The sequence below is a fragment of the Oculina patagonica genome, chromosome 13 (genome assembly GCF_052425735.1).
Source record: "Oculina patagonica isolate OP01 chromosome 13, crgOcupat, whole genome shotgun sequence".
Classification (NCBI taxonomy): Eukaryota; Metazoa; Cnidaria; class Anthozoa; order Scleractinia; family Oculinidae; genus Oculina; species Oculina patagonica.
Window position 1 is genome coordinate 24,347,926 of NC_135770.1, and position 16,509 is coordinate 24,364,434.

The 16,509-nt window shown below is 38.9% G+C and overlaps 1 protein-coding gene across 1 annotated transcript; it reads right to left on the reverse strand.

Moving 5' to 3' along the window:
• Window positions 1–8: 8 nt before the first annotated feature.
• On the reverse strand, window positions 9–16,274 carry LOC144636418 (mitochondrial amidoxime reducing component 2-like). The gene is made up of 7 exons (XM_078495628.1): window positions 15,974–16,274; window positions 14,070–14,249; window positions 13,273–13,435; window positions 11,489–11,629; window positions 2,433–2,503; window positions 2,178–2,249; window positions 9–1,615 (listed from the first exon to the last, which is right to left on the reverse strand). Exons 1-7 carry the CDS (start codon window positions 16,237–16,239, stop codon window positions 1,489–1,491), a joined length of 1,020 nt encoding a protein of 339 aa, XP_078351754.1. The 5' UTR covers window positions 16,240–16,274; the 3' UTR covers window positions 9–1,488.
• Window positions 16,275–16,509: the final 235 nt, after the last annotated feature.

Sequence of the window (16,509 nt, forward strand, 5' to 3'; positions counted from 1 at the left end):
CGCTCGCGAAGAGATCACACTCACACTTAATTATAATTTTTTTTTTTTTTTTACATCAGTAATAATGTAATAATGGACTAACCGCAGGTAGTAATTAATAATCCAGGCGTGCCAGTCTTACAATGATTATAATTCGGTAAAGGAGGATGGCTGAAGTTGAAATCATTATAACAAGAGACTTTTCACCAGTATGTTACATATGCGGCGCAAAATGTGATGTACAAAACCTTACATGGGATGACTCCAGATTACCAACAGACTAGTATTGTACAAGGAAATTTATTTTTCCATTTGTCATTGATCATTTAGTATTGTATTGCATGGCGACGTGACGCCCTATCGATTAAGGACGAGCTAACGCTTCCACAACCCCGCACTGATTATTTGAAGAAAAGTTTGTGTACAGTGGAGCCGAGTTGTGGAACAGGTTGCCATCGGATTTGCGACAAGCGCCATCCCTAAATGATTTGCAAACTAAACTACGTTGCCACAGTTTTTGTTACAATTTACACACGACATCATCAAAAGGCAGCTTTTTATTATTTTTATTTTATTCGTTTATAGTTGTAGTTTATTTGTTAGTTGCTTACTTTTTATATTAAGTTAGTTTTTTTGTCTCTTTCAAAACGTACCTTAAGTTTCACGGCATTTCACTTCATTCATTTAGAATCAGATTCAGTAAACTTGAAGCATTGTCTGCTCAAAGCAGCAATAATCAGTGACGTTGTTTCAGATGAGACTTGTTAAAAATCTTTTATGTTCTCAGAGATTGTCTTTCCGACTTCAAATGTACTTCTATCACACAAAAACTAAATATTTACAGAAGCTGCCCTAACGTAAAACAGCTTGGTAAATATTTACTTAAACTACTTACCAGAAATGCAAAAGAAAAGCTACTTGAACAAATTTTTGCTTACAGAATGGAAGCTACTCTAAAAGAAACGAACTTTCACCAGGGCGTGGAACGATGAACATGAAAATCGCATTTCTGGCCACCCCTACACAGGAAAAGCAATCACGAAAAAAAATGGTAGAAAAAAGTCGCAACAATTCTTTCGCGACAAAATACGGGCTCATTGCATCACCTACCCTTTAGGGTTGGGGGATGGATAATCTTCATTTAAAAACACGGTCAAATCATCAGCTATAACAAATTACAACATATAATGCTTACTTAATAATAATAATCTAACTATAAGCTATGGAGAGAGGAATTGGCTTATGCCGAAACTAATATCTTCACCCATTATTGTAGAGTCCCTTATATCTGTTTGAGTCGGGGTATTACCGTATATGCATTTTCTGCAGAAACATTTGAAATATGTAACATTGCCCTTTCGGTATTTTTCTACCTTGAGTAAGCTGTTATTTTACGGTTTATAATATGTGACTTTGTAACCGCTCTGTTAACTGGCGATTTATACAAATATGCTTGTTGCATATCAACAATGGAATGTGTGATTCTTTTAAAAAAAAAAATCACACTTCTCAAGACCAAACCGTCACACTATCTCCTTGCCGTATCACCCCCACCCCATCCCCGTCAGGAGCTGCATAGATCCCAAAGAGTGGTGAATCGCCGTATCTTGGATCTCTGTCCTCAGGGAGTCTTATTCTGAAATAAATTAAAGACATAATTATCATAATTATGCAAATAATGGAATAAACTTACGTCGGTGGTTCTAAGTCTGTTATGAGATGAGTGTTTCTTAACACCCACAGGATCGCAAGCTTAAGTCAGGGGCCTGGGGTTAAGAGAGAGAGAGGCCTCCATTAGGCCCTTATCGATTGTGCCCTTATCGATATTTGGCATAATGTTTGGCATTATTTGGAAAAACGAGCATAATTTTTGCACTTTTTTAAAAAAGTAGCATTGCTAGCATAATCGGTATATTTTTTGTGTTTTTGAAGGTAGCAGCGTCATGACTTACTTGGTGTCTAAGACTAATTTTTTTAAGTTCTTTCCATGGTTCAATCTATTTTCGCTCGTCTAGGGGAGGAGCGAGAAGGATACCGCAATACTGCCTCATTGGTCTTCTATTAAAAGGACTGGCACACCGGGAGTGGAAGTTGCATCGTCCAGTTCAACAAAAGGGTTGGTATGGATCTTTCCTGGAACTGCAAATTACACAACTACCCTTCCTTATAAATAAAAGAAAACATGCATGGTAAATTACCTTCGTAAAGTAACCAATGGCTCCAATCCTTTCTTTTCTCCTGTTTTAGGATTGACAGTTGGCAGGCTGCACCTTTGAATATAAGAACAATTTACCAAACATCAGTTTTCTGGCTTTAATAGCAATTACCAGTATCAATTAATGAATTAAATTCAGTTCATCACAGTTTAGAGAAATAACCTGCTGACTGGATGGATTTGGGGTGACTCTTATCGACAAGATAAATTCATGAATACAACATATCTAGGGTAATACCTTCCACATCTGTTTAGAAATCGAAATACAACATCTCCTATTTTAATTCTCCTGCCAGTTTCCCATTTGTCCTGTTGAAAAAATAAAACAAAAACAAAACAAGTTCAAAACATCAAGCACTTATCTAGCAATAAATAAATGACCATCTGATAGTTATGCCTCATTAAAGGATTTTCTTTTATGGTGCCTTCGTTTTATGAGTTGGCACATGTTCTGTGAGTCTCTAAGAAAGAAAAATACAAGCAAAGGTCATTATTGATGATGATGATGATGATATCGATGATGCATGTAGCAAAGATGGCAAAGATGACAACTAGGAGAGGAGTACAAAAGTTTGCCAAATGAAAAAAGATAAAAGAAGAATCCTATATTTGGAGCAAAAAGATTGATTGATTGATTGACTGACTGACTGACTGACTTAAGCTGCGTTCACATTTAACCCGAAACAGGTTTAGAATAAACATGTTTCAGCAAAACATGTTTCACCTAAATATGCTAGTTATTGCATTGTTCACATTAGGTGTCAGTTTCAAACAATTTCATGCCTGGTGTGTAATTTATGCGGTTTCACGGTTCTTGCATAAATCTTTACACTTTAACCGTAAAAATATAGCTCTAAATTACAATAACGTTTCCATTAAATCTTTGTCTTTCTGTATATTTTCAAGCCCTTCGATGAAGCAGGGCTTTCAATCGTTTAGCAAGAAGACAGCATTGTCAGAATTTGCGCTATCAGTCGGTAAAAGAAGATTTTCATTTTGTGAAGTTTGTTTTTGCACTGCAATGCTACTAGTCCATGAGCCAATTCGTAAAAAGTGGCTGGAAAAGCAATTTCGTAGCACCCCCAACCGAACAAAGTTTCCTTGGTACCAAATTAAAGCTAAGGGCCTAGTGTTTTATATTCAACTTGTTTCCAGCCGCGAAAATGGAGCTTAAAGGGAAAAACGAGAGGTTTTTATCAGGGTGTGGGTGGGGATAACTTTAGAACATTCAGGTCGGTATATTATAACAAGGCCCATATCTCCCACCTCATTACACCAAACTTTACTAAACTTGGAAGGAATAAACAATCGATCATACTCTTTAACATAAGATGCTTTGTAATTAATTAACTGTGACCATAGAGACGGTTGATAAGGCCTATATAATAAAACGATGACACTTCAAATCTTGAGTTTCAGAATGGAAGTTAAATTTGTCACGCTTTTAATAAAAGTTGTTATAGCGCAATGAAAGCTATAATTGGAAGAAATGTACAAACTTAACTTCTCCCCGAGTTAAAAATCCCTCAGCAAATATTTCCTTGCATTTTGAGACATTTAGTACCTTAGCAACCATTTGTTTACATGTAGACTTTTGAACAGCTGGGACTTAAAAGTAGTACGATGAGCTGAAATATAGCAGTATTTCAAAAATTATTGCTGTTTGGGTGATCAGTGGTCATAATAAAAATTAAAAAAAGGTTGTATCTTACCTTTAAAATGTTAAAATTAAATTTTCGGCAACGTTTCTGTTGCCTTCCTCAGAATGAAATTACTAAAAGAATAAATTTAAAAGTTTAAAACTTCTGACGGTCCCTAAGGGATACAATTAGTGGCAAATACGCTTTAGGGAAAGGCTGGCGTTCATTAACAGCTTCGGTGTTTACAGTGGAATGTAAAGATTTTAAAAATAAGCTTTTGTTTCGGCTGCAAACGCCTTGTTCCAGTATTTCTACAAAGTTTGGATGCATGTCATGTCCAGTGGTCTCCGAGTGCTGTTTTATGGCAGACTTGAGTTTTAACTTGATTTTTAACCTTGTAATTAGTTTTATTTGACGACCTCTCTGAAAACGACGTCATGTGAGGGGAGCCTCCTCTTGAAAGTTTATTTTATTCTTTTTAGACTCATTATTGCCTCGAGTGCCAGGGTAGTGCTCTGCCCCTCGAGAGTTCCAGGATATTTGACTTTCACCAATGTATACAAAAGGACACGATTTGCATTCCACTCTATATACGATGCCAGTAACTTGGTTGTCATGTGACTGTTCCTTGGGTTTTCTGAGAACATCACCAAAATCAGCCAATTCGCTGATTTTGTAACCAATCGCACGATTAAAAAAGTAAAACGAGAGCATGATCTTCAAAACTCATTTTTCATGGGTGACTGTCGAGTATAGTAAAATGTTATATTGTATATTATAAACAGAGAATTACGATTGCAAAAGTTCCCAATGTTTTTTACATTATTCTGTATCTGTGGTTTCTGTGGTTGGTACGTATACTAATTATCAATACTATTATTATGTAACTAGTAATACGTGACTCGCAAGGCCTCGCGAAGCTCTGGGTTATTGTTGCCTAGTAACGGACAAAATACAGCAGAAAGAATACAAATCGGAGGAGGAGAGAAATATTCGATTACAGTCTGCTCGAGAAAATATTGCCACGCGTAGACAACAACAGCAACAGCAACAGGAACTAAATAGAGATGATTATCTTTCCAATGGATGGAGAAATCCCGATCAGCCTTTACATCAGCAACAATGGGTTCAGAACGAAATGGCAAATTTTCATACAACAATGAACAGTTTTCAACACCAGTTTATAGCCTGAATAGGCGTTGAGGGAGTATTATGTGGAAATCAGTGTTATTTTAATCCGAAAAGAAAAACGATAAAAATGAAAGGCTCAGGATTCGAACCCGCAAAAAAAAGAAGAAAAAAAAAACACGCTAGCCGGATTCGAACCCCCGCCCTCAGTCCCGAAGATCTGATTTCAAGTTCGACGCCGTACCATTAGGCCACCAGCGCGCGGCCGTGTGACTTCATTTCCGCCACACACCAAGCTCACAAATATGACCGTAAACTCCACATGAGATTTCATCCCGCCTGAGCCCTTTGAGGGACAAAATTATACACCCCGCTACGCTCGGCCTTCGGCCTCGCTTCGCGAGGAATTATCTAATGAGATTATATTGCTGATTATATTTGAATAAGATAACACAATTTTTATGCAGCATCAATAGTGCATGCCATTTGCACAATGTTCGAGTATCATTTTCTTGACTGTGTGTTTCATTTTGAGGGTTTCGAGTGCCTTTTCTGTTGTTTATAAGCTTTGAATATTTTGTATGTACAATGTAGCGTCTTGAACCATATTGCCTGCTGCACAGTGGCTCTGCTGTTGTACACAATAATGACTGAACTAAATATTCCTCAAGGAAAACGTGCTCGATCAGTCAATGGTAGTAAACCAAACTCAGTGAGGTAAATGCCTTTGCCACGTTGGAAATGTTAATGGCAATCTGTGTATCTTTAACAATAAGACATATAGAAGTCATTTTAAACCTGGGCAAATCAGGAAAGATGGAGTGTTTAGAGTAATGGAAGGATGTTAGAGCGAAGGTCCTAAGGGAGGATATCACAAGAGGTGCTATTGGTCATGCACAAATAAAGACCACGCGACAAGAGCTGATAGAAAAAAGTGAAACTCTCCTCTTAACCAGCAGCACACGAGGAAGTGACCAATGAGCCCGTGCAAAAGTGCGTCTGTTAATCTAGTATCTTGGTAACAAATCCTGACAAATGCCACCCTCGACACCCTCACCAAACTGAAGCTGTAAACGTTTACAAATGCAGTGAAATCCAAAGCCGCGGAGACAGGAGGCAAGGATGTAATTCTCAAGGCAGACAGAAATCTCATTGCCAGACTTCTTGTTATTGGTCAGACTCCAGAGACTTGTTTGCACACCAACTAGGCGCACTACCTTGGTCTTTAGCAGCACTTAATGGATCACTGCTGGCAAAGACCAACAAAGCCGTTTTGCCTAAGCTGCTGGATAAAAATGTTCCTGTGTGGCCCTCTTCACTACTTTCTACCTTTGTTATCATTGATGAATTTCAGTGCATATAGTGCTATTAGCCGGGCATCAGTACCCTGTAATTTCAATCAAAAATGCTGAAAGAAGCAAGCGCAGTCGGGATGGACAGACTGTGGAGATTAGTAGCTCACAGCAACGTTGAATTGCTCACGACAATGACCGGAAGACATTTCTGAGCACTGGGAAGACTTGCCTGCTTCATTTCCTTGCTTGTGAATGAGCAAGACATTCGTATTCTCACAAGCTAGAAGTACGTGTTGTGTACGTCACAGATTGCTCCTTGGGTACAAGACTTACGGGAAGCGATGGTCGTGTGTTGTCAACGGCAGCCCCAGAGCTTTATACCGAGCAGGAAGAACTGGGATGTTTTTGCACGTACTGGATGCATTCACAATGGTCATCGACAATTGGGCATTTACTCTTCTGATGCAGACGTGAAAGTGCTGGCAAGCCATCATCAAACAAACAGCCCAGCAAGAATTGCCATCGTAAGTAGTACTCAGAATCATTCTTGAATCGTGGATATTTCCATTGTTTGCAGCGGAAATAGTATGTAAAGTGCTTCCAGGCCTTCATGCACTGACTGGCTGTGATTCGGTTGGTGCCTTCTCCGGCAAACGGAAAATGAAAGCTTTTAAGCTAGTTAAGGAAATAACAAACTACGAGAACTAGTTCTTCCCCTTGGCCACAATAATGTACATGTGAGGGACGAACATGCAGCAGATGTTGAAGAACTTGTGTGCTTTTTGTGTTGAAAGGCAGGGAAAGATGTTAATCAAGTTAGATACCACTTATTCTGCAAAATGAAGAATTACAGTCGCACCACCTCCCGCCACTGAATGTCTGCCCTCAAGAAACATATACAGCAACCTTACAGGCTTACAGTATATTTGGAGAAATGCTTTGGAGGCAAACCCCCGACAGCCCATAATTCAGTTGGTAACGGATGATATATAAAAGGACCAGGAACTGAATATTGATAAGACAGACCAAGCTCTAGCACCTGAGGCGGTGATGGAGCTGGTTTGTTGTGGCTGCAAGGTACAGTGCCAGAGTCGGCGCTGATCCTGGACGAGAAGTGGTATGCTTTGCAGAGATGCATGTCTTTGCGAGGACAGTAGTTGCACCAACTGGTCAAGCAAGGAGGACGTAGACGGGGATAAGAGCGAACCCGAAGATACTGACTTTTAATTAGTTAATACCTAGAATTAATATGTGTAGAAAAACACATTTTTTTAGAATTTGCGACTCCATTGCTCCATTGGAAAGTTTGAAATTTTCTTTTTTATGTTTTTTTTAAATACTGTGATTCTTTATACATATTGTTAGATATTTTTCTTTTCAGGACCTGTATTAATAGTAGTTTTTTCTTAAAATTGATGCAGTAATCTTGTTTAAATGTGTTTTAATTATAATTATTGTTATCATTTTTATTGTTATTATTAATAATGGTAATAGGACTGAGTAGAGTCCAATTCGGTCTGTAATCATACGAGTGATTAACAAAATCCGACGACCGCGAAGCGGGAGTCCCATTTGTTTAATCACGAGTATGATTACAGACAGAATTGGACGACAGGAAGTCCTGTTACCAATTAATCAAAACTATGACAAAATTTGAGAAACAAACCAACCTTTAGTCAAATGGTTTAACGTTTTTATATAAACTGCGAAACATAACAGTTTACTCAACAAAATGCACAACAACAGCGCGCGCAAAATGACGCGTACTATCCAATTACACAGGCATGACGCGTAAACTGTCCTATTACACTGTCCAATTACAAGCATGACGCGTACACTGTCCTATTAGTGCTCAAATCGGGCTGCTGATAACCAATCACCGATCGAGAATTTTGTTATAGTTTTGATTATTATTATTATTATTATTATTATTATTATTATTGCTATTACTGTTATCATTATCATTATTATTACATTTTGAGTCGAAAAGAATGATTAGAGTCATTGGAGGCATTATCAATAGCATTTTGTATTTACCATCATTTCTGTAAATAGAAGCTGTCGTTAAATAATTGTTTGAATAGGAATGTGTTAGCGGTTTCTCCATATTTTTAACAGTTTCCTGATTTCTTCATGTTTCGTGGAATTTCAATGAGTTTAGGAACATATATGAACACAAAACTGAGATGGGTTTGTGAAGTTGATATACCAACTATTCGTGAAGTACAGTATACTCACCATTGCGAATGGTAATAAAGAACAACGTTTTCAATAACCTTGCCTAGCAATCTTTGCCATAATGACATAACTGGTACAAAAACGACCACATTTCATTCTAGCACAATATATTTCACTCCATTTATTTCATAACCGCTGTACTTGCTGGATATAATCGTGCAGTGTGCTTGACAGTGTTCATACTGTACACAAAGGTTTGCATGTAAACAAATGGTTGCTAAGGTATTAAATACCTCAAAATGCAAGAAAATACTTGTTAATTCCGAAATTCTTCACCCGGAGAGTAGTTTAGTTTGTACATTGCTTCCTATTTTAAACCTTTATTGCGCTAATACAGCTTTCATTAAAAACGCAGCCATTTAACTTTCATTCTGAAACTCAGGATTTGAAGTGTCGTTGTTTCATTAAATAGGCCTTAGCAACGGCCTCTATGGCGTTCGCTAATTCATTAAATAGCATCTCATATTATAGAGTATGATCGATTGTTTAACTCATCCAAATTTAATGAATATTGGTGTAACGATGTTATAGATATCAGCATTGTTATATAACACCGATCTAATGTTTCAAATTTATCCCCACCCACCCCCTGTTACAAACACCTCATTTCCTTCGTTAAGCTCCATTTTTACAGCTGGAAACAAGTTGAATATAAAACACTAGGCCCTGAGCTTTGATTTGGTACCAATGAAACTTTGTTCGGTTGGGGGTGCTACGGAAATAGATTTTTGAGGTCCTGGCTCATGGACTATACGCGCTTGTAGCTGCCGTCGTATACTTTTGTGGCGATATTCTGCCAAATATTCTGCTTTCTATCCATCACCGATAATTCATAATTGTATCGCTTTATTAGCCCATATATTTAAAATAAATATATATGTAGCTGCCGTCGTATACTTTCGTGGCGATATTCTGCCAAATATTCTGCTTTCTATCCATCACCGATAATTCATAATTGAAGACCGGCGGGAAACAACGGCCACAGGACTTTCTGGCTAAATCAAACATTATCAAAACAGCTCCAAATTGCGCATGCAGGTTTGTTTACGTGTGCTTAACACTGCCCTTTGTTTCATTTGGCTGGTCTTTCGCTCGTTTTTGAAAAATTACACATGCAAAAAAAGGCATTTTGCAAGCTTACGTTCTCCCAGTCAGCTAGCAGCGGTCTGAGTTTTCCAACGCATCGCGTGATGTACATCTTTCCCTGCAGGGTTTTCTAAGCGTCTACGGAAGGCGAGAAACCATTTTCATGTTTCTTGTTGATTTGAGTAGAGTAGGACTGGATACTGCATTGTGACGAAAGGTCACATGTTAGAGGCAGAAGAGTTTGAATTGAGCTAAATGGCGCATTTGAAAGTAAAACGAAGAAGTTTATAGTTTAAGCTCAAGTGCGGCTGCCAGGTGGTTGAAGGACATCATTAAGTCTGAATACCCGTAAGTTTACAGCATCGCTCGAAGAACTGAGTGATGTTTCTGCCTTTGTTTTGCTGCCTCCTCCACAGGCTTTTCCAAGGCCGCGCGGGTTTTGGAGAGAGGCAGGGATTTTGAGCGAGCGCGAAGCGCGAGTAGGGAGATTGGGAGCGAGCGCGAAGCGCGAGCGGTGGGTGATGTATCCCTTCGCCCTCGCTTTCCTCAATGATTAACTAACATTTCTCCCAACGATCGCGAGCAACTGGGGACGAGGCAGTTTGTTTTGTACAACAGCGCTGTTTAGCGCTTCGGAAAAAACGTTGCACAAACCAAGGTAGTTTTGAGCCTGGCCGCATAGAAAGCCTAAAACAAGAGGTTTTTTGCCGGGAACTTCGTCACGCGAGTTTTGCAGGGTCCGCTTGGGTGCTGCCGCGACAAAGTTGCTGAGAAGTGACCTGGTTTTAGACTTCTTTATAGGTTTGGCAGGGGACCTTCCCTCGCAAAATTATTTTCTGTGCCTCATTAAATATTCATCAATCAATAAATCAATCAATCGATTCGTGCCTTAGTTTATCTTGTTTTCGCAGGATTTTGTAGATGTGTGATGATGTAAGGAGTGGAGATAGAAGTGAGAGCAAGCCGGCGGCACTTAACTGAAAGCAAAACTAGTATAATATAATGTGACAACACGAGCAAACGTGTTCAATCAACAATCAGTCTTTATTTCACTTTCACCAGTCAAATTACAGCTAACGGTAACAGATTACAATAGTCTTGCCCGAAACAACAAAAAGCAGCTAACCGCAAGCAGACTGCAGTAAAAGCTAGCCGCTTGAAACGCTAACGCTAACCCTAACCCTAACCCTTAAACTTGGGTTTAGCTTTTTAACCCTAAATTTGAAATGAAACCCTAGCGTCAGACCCTAACCCTAACCCTTGGGGTTTAGGGTTAAGCTTTTTTCGCTGGGGTTAAGCTTAGGGGTTAGGGCTAGGCCTGTAATCCCAAAACTTTAGCTGGTTTCATTGTTTTGCGGAACAAAAGGTTTCCTTTGTTTATCGTTTGTAAAAGAAAAGTCAAAAAGACGCCGCGCCGGCAAAAACCTTGTCTTTTTGCATGTGTAATTTTTCAAAAACGGGCGAAAGACCAGCCAAATGAAACAAAGGGCAGTGTTAAGCACACGTAAACAAACCTGCATGCGCAATTTGGAGCTGTTTTGATAATGTTTGATTTAGCCAGAAAGTCCTGTGGCCGTTGTTTCCCGCCGGTCTTCAATTGTATCGCTTTATTAGCCCATATATTTAAAATAAACATTTGATCACATAGAAGGTCTAAATTTGAAGCTTTTGGGCACTCGCCACCTCAACGCTTGTCCCCCATTTTTAACTTGTTTAGTCTGATCGTGATTGAAACTACCTTACTATCAGACTAATCATGTTTCAATCATGATTCGCGCAATGCACTGCCTGATGTGAACACTTTTCACAACGAAACATGTTTCATTCGTGATGAGACTAATCATGTTTCGGCCTAATGTGAACGCAGCTTTAGATTACAAACTTGCATAGAGAGCATTTAAACTGACCTCTTCAAATGCCTTCATGCCACTGACCACAACATTTGGACGGAATCTTTCCATAGTAACTGGTGATGGAAGTTCTTTGTTTACTTCTGCTAGGGAATCCTCAGCAAGAATCATGTATGGAGCGAAATCTCCAAATGACACCTAGCGGAGTTACAAAAAATTGGAATGACAAGTTGTAAAACTAACACTCAACCTTTCCTTGAACAACTTCAATGTTCCAGATTGAACGCCTGGCTGCTTATTTTCAATAAGTTCCCTGTCTCTATTAAGACTCCCTTTCCCTCGATGGAAAATCATGGCGATTTTTAACAAGAAAACAAGGCAACTTTACATAGAGCTTTTATAGTATAACAGGAAAGAACTTCAACAGACATAGCAAGGGCTGGATTACTTTTAATAATATTTTTTTACATTAAATATTATTTTGTTGACTTAATATTAAGAAATTTGTACAGGTAATCACATGATTTCAAGTGCAATTTGGGATAAATAAGCATGAGTAAATTTTTCAAAGACTAACAAAATTGCATGAGCCCATAGGGTGAGTGCAATTTGTAGTCTTTGAAAAATTTATGAGTGCTTATTTATCACAAATTGCACAAGAAAAATCATGTGATTACTTATTAATAATATTCATGAAAAAATTGCGAGAAAATAACAAGCGCAAATCTCCATAAAAAATATTTATTCAAACTCGGCAAAGATAATCATGCATTCATTCAAAACAAGGTCAAAACTCAAACAACGTACATGTCGGGTTTCTCAATGTTTTAAAAGTTTTTTAGCCAAAAAATCTGGCTAAACAGTTCAACAAATTATCTCAATACAAGATTCTGGGTTTTACCTCTTCCAAAGATTTTCTTCTGCTTTTGGTTGTTAAGGTTTGCTTGAGCGCTTTCAACTCGACCTCCAGCCAAGTGAAGCTGCTTCACTTTTCTTTTCAACACTTCCTTGGACGGAACAATTATCTGTTCCGAACAGTTCTCTAAGTATAGTGACATCTTTTAAGCGATGTAGTCATTACTTTGAGGCTATCTGTTTATAATCTTCGCCAATGTGTTTGTTTTTTAATTCGGCGTAAATAAATTCGCTCAAGCAAAACGTGAAGCTTAGTCGGGTTGTAGTTTTGATTTCGTCGGCAATTTCCTTCTTAAGAAACCAGTTATTCCAAAACGAGAACCAAAAACCAATGCTTTTCAGTGCTATGGTATTTAGAGCTGTCTTCTGGTCCTCTACTGTGCTCAAAACGCCGGCCTTTTTTTTTCACTCGCATCTCGAAGCAGATCCAAACTTTGCGCCATTCAGATCGCATGGAAGCGTTTGATTGGCCCTCTGTGGGTGCCTTTGTTTATTAACCAATCAGAATGCTCTGTTTGTTTCCCTTTTTTGCACCAAATTTCCTTTTTTCTGCACTATATTTCCTCATTTCTGCATTGCTCTAAGCCAATCAGATTTGAGAAATTTTTTCATGTATATTAATTTTAGAAGTCAGAGTAGTTGAGTTTTGGATAGCCTGTGTTAGGGAACCGTCATTATTTAGAGGCAGGAAAGGGTTGATGCAAATAGAGGGAGGCTATGTTCAAATTCTCCTGACCCGCCCTTTTATGAAGCACAATTTTTGCTGACCCTTAACCATCTTACCGACTCACTCCCTTAACACTCCCTAAATAAATATGCATGCATAAATTTGTGCCCTCACCCTTCTCCCGGCATTATAACAATCATTGACCCCCTATTTGCCCCTGCCCTCCCAACCATCTAAATAATGACCATTCCCTTATTACCTTGTCACCTGGCCTGCCAATATCTCCCCAGTCATCATCCTCCTGAATAAGGCGATGCTTTGAGAGCTGGTACATTTTATAACCAGGTTTTTTCAGATAATACGAGAACCACTCCGCGGCTTCGTCTCCGACATACTGACCTTCTCCTTCCATTCCAAAGATCCTGTTCAAAATAAAACCATGAAAAGGCATTTGGTTTGACAACACTTATTAAATGATCCCTGCCACAAATGTCTGTGAGTGAATGTTTTGAACATATATAATTACTCATTTATAATAATATTTAACTTTGTGAACTAGAAGAAAAAAATATCTGACCAATCCAAACATCACTAGAGAACAAAGCATGACAAATGCTTTTTGTTAACAGACCAATGATGTGGAAGTATCCAGACAATATGAGCTGAGATACCTAAAAAAATTGAAATCCAGGAGAAAATTTTTTTTGCGTCAAGATACCACTTCTCAACCCCCAAAATGGCGTAAAAAATAGAGCTCCACCGAGTCATCAGCAAAAATGCTTCAATGTTAAAATTCTCTCCGAGAACCAGCCAAAATTAGTGTGATTTCAAACACATATTTTTTCCTTTGTATCTGGGAGATTTCGTGACCTGTATGGAAGACCGAGAGATTTCGTCTGTATCCAGGAGACTCCCGGATAATCCGGAAGCGTTGGTATAGATGTATTCATGAGCTGATTTCCAATGTAATGTCATACATACAAGGTACAAAATAAAGTGACCCAATGAGCCATCTCTGGCTGCATTTTTATGACACATATTATTTAGTGAACTCACTTTATCATTTTATACTCCTTTTTATCTGCTTGTAGCTGTATGTCCAGTTTTAACATCTCCATTCCAGGGGCATTTAGGCAAAGATATTTACCATCCTCAAAGTGCGGAACAACCAAAGCTAGCTTTGGATCTTTACGCTGACTGGCAAAGTTACCCTTCCCATCCAGAACAACCCAGTGCCTTTTAAGAAAGAAACATGATGACATAATGACACAATTATAAATTTGGTACATGTTAGTCTCCCTCCCAGCCGTTTTTAGTGTTGTCACGCAATGCTCCTCAAGGAGGGTTGCACGACAACTCTAGAAACGGCTGCCAGGTAGATACATGTTGGCTCTCCTCAAAATAAGAGTCCCTCCCCTCAAGCAAGCCCCCATCCCATCTGAAAATAAGCCCATGGGGCAAAGGGAAAGGGACTCAAATTAAACCAAGGAAATGAACACAGCCTTTCACTGTTGCTGGTTTTAATTAAGATAATTGAGCCAAAAAGAATAATTATTGTGAAACATGAACTTGAAAGGGTGATTGTGGGGGCAGGGGGACAGGGGGATCTGAGCCTCTTGCTTCCAGTTGAATCCTCTTATTCTTGCTTTCCAGACATTTTTTTCCTGCTTCCTGCCTCTTCACGTTACGGTTCCCTCTCTTTGTCTCATTTCTTTTGCAAAAAATTATAACAAAATGCTGCAAAAAATTTTTTCAATTTCCCCCTGGTTCCCAATCTTGTTCCCAGAGCCTGCATTCCCCTTGACCAGTGGTCGGGAAACTCAACGGCTCTGGCTGAATCCAAAATCGGAACCAGGCAATCTGGTTTCTGGTTTGATTGTGCGTGTATGCCGGCGATTGTGGTGGAACAAACAAGTTTTCAACAGCCAATCTGATTCAGACACCTTTGTGACGTTTTTTTTTAGAATAGCCCAGACGTCCCGGTCCCTGAAGCAGACCAGAAGGATTGCGGCCTCTGGGGACGAGATTGCCTGGTTCCTGCAACCCTTGGGAGTCGTGCTTCCTGCCTTCTCTTATCCTGTCTCCTTCCCCTTTTCTCCAGGGCTCTCAACATTCTGTCCCTATCCATGATTGTGTGACACTGGAGTAAATATATTGCATATAATGCACATTGCATTATTTTTATACTGACTGATGAAAATAATAAAAAAAAATGTTTAACGGTCTGGTTTCACACAAAAATCTCGAAATGAGTAAACCTTAACAAGCTGATATACCCTGACAAGCTAGGATAAATCTATTACGAAGAACAATATTTCTAGCAAGATAAACCCATACTCAGAAATTGCATACATAATGTATTGAGTATGGGGCTATACATTTTAGTTATCCAGTTTATTTCATGCAACATAGACTCTGTCATAGTGTATTGTTCCCAGGCTTTTGCTTATAACAAAAAAATACACTTTAAGTTTAATAGTATCTCATGCTTGTAGAATTCGGAAGCTCTTTAATAAATGAGACACTGTCAGCTGAAGATCTCGATCAAGCGTAAAATGTAATGTTCATTTTAGCTTAGTTTGAATAACACTTGACCTTTTGTGCCTTTATGAGATCGAGTTTATTAGCGTGTCAAAAAACCGCCCAACAAACAACGTTTGTGCTATTTTGAGAGACTTAATTGTTACTTGCTTCTGTACAGTTTTATATCGAAAACCTTAACCAATCACCTTTTTTGGTGTCCCCACTGGGATATTATTGTCTAGATTTTGTGCAAATTAGTCGTACATTTCAACAAACAATTAATGTTTTTCGAAGCATGCATTTAGTTTCTAGTCTTAAATCGATTTGCTTCAAATCCGAATACCTCGATCGCCAGCGAAAGCTTAATAATTATACAAACACCCTACGGAGCTGAAAATAATAAACATTTACGAGTCAGACAGCTGAAGCCTGCTCACCTGTCGTACTCCATTCCCTCTTTCAAGCATTTCGCATCGTGCACACGAATTCCTTTGCACGACTTGACGGGGTAAAAGAACAGCCCAGAAACTCGCCCAACCTCCTTGTAAGACCGTCTTCTCATATTCCTTTGCCACCACAGCGCAGCAAATCCCGCCAAAGCCACGACAGGTAGACCGATCAACAGATATTTTGAGTAAGAAACCATTTTGTACCTCCGCGCCTTGACAGCTGCGCTAGCGGTGACGTCATCAAATAGCTTCATGAGGGCTGTCCGGCGAGTAAGGGGGGAGGGTAGGGCTGGCCGTCCTACTTTTGAACAAAATCAAATAAATCGTGATTCAAATGTGATTCAGAATCGATTTGGAATCAGATCCAGAAACACGCTCAGTCAATAATGCTCTAAGCAACAGTATATTTTTTACAAGAATTTTCCATATTAAAAACGTTCAGGCGATTATGGGTTTTAGAATTTTGATGGCGTCACGTGAAAAACCAAGAATTAATAACACTACGTCAATTGTTACTTTTTTTC

What these genes read in the sequence shown, in the direction of transcription:
- LOC144636418 (XM_078495628.1), bottom strand. Translation starts at nt 16,239, where the DNA reads ATGAAGCTATTTGATGACGTCACCGCTAGCGCAGCTGTCAAGGCGCGG. An exon ending in TTGGCAGGCCAGGTGACAAG is followed by an intron (nt 11,630 to 13,272) that starts GTAATAAGGGAA and finishes TAACTCCGCTAG; the next exon opens with GTGTCATTTGGAGATTTCGC. An exon ending in CCATTGGTTACTTTACGAAG is followed by an intron (nt 1,616 to 2,177) that starts GTAATTTACCAT and finishes AATTTATTTCAG; the next exon opens with AATAAGACTCCCTGAGGACA.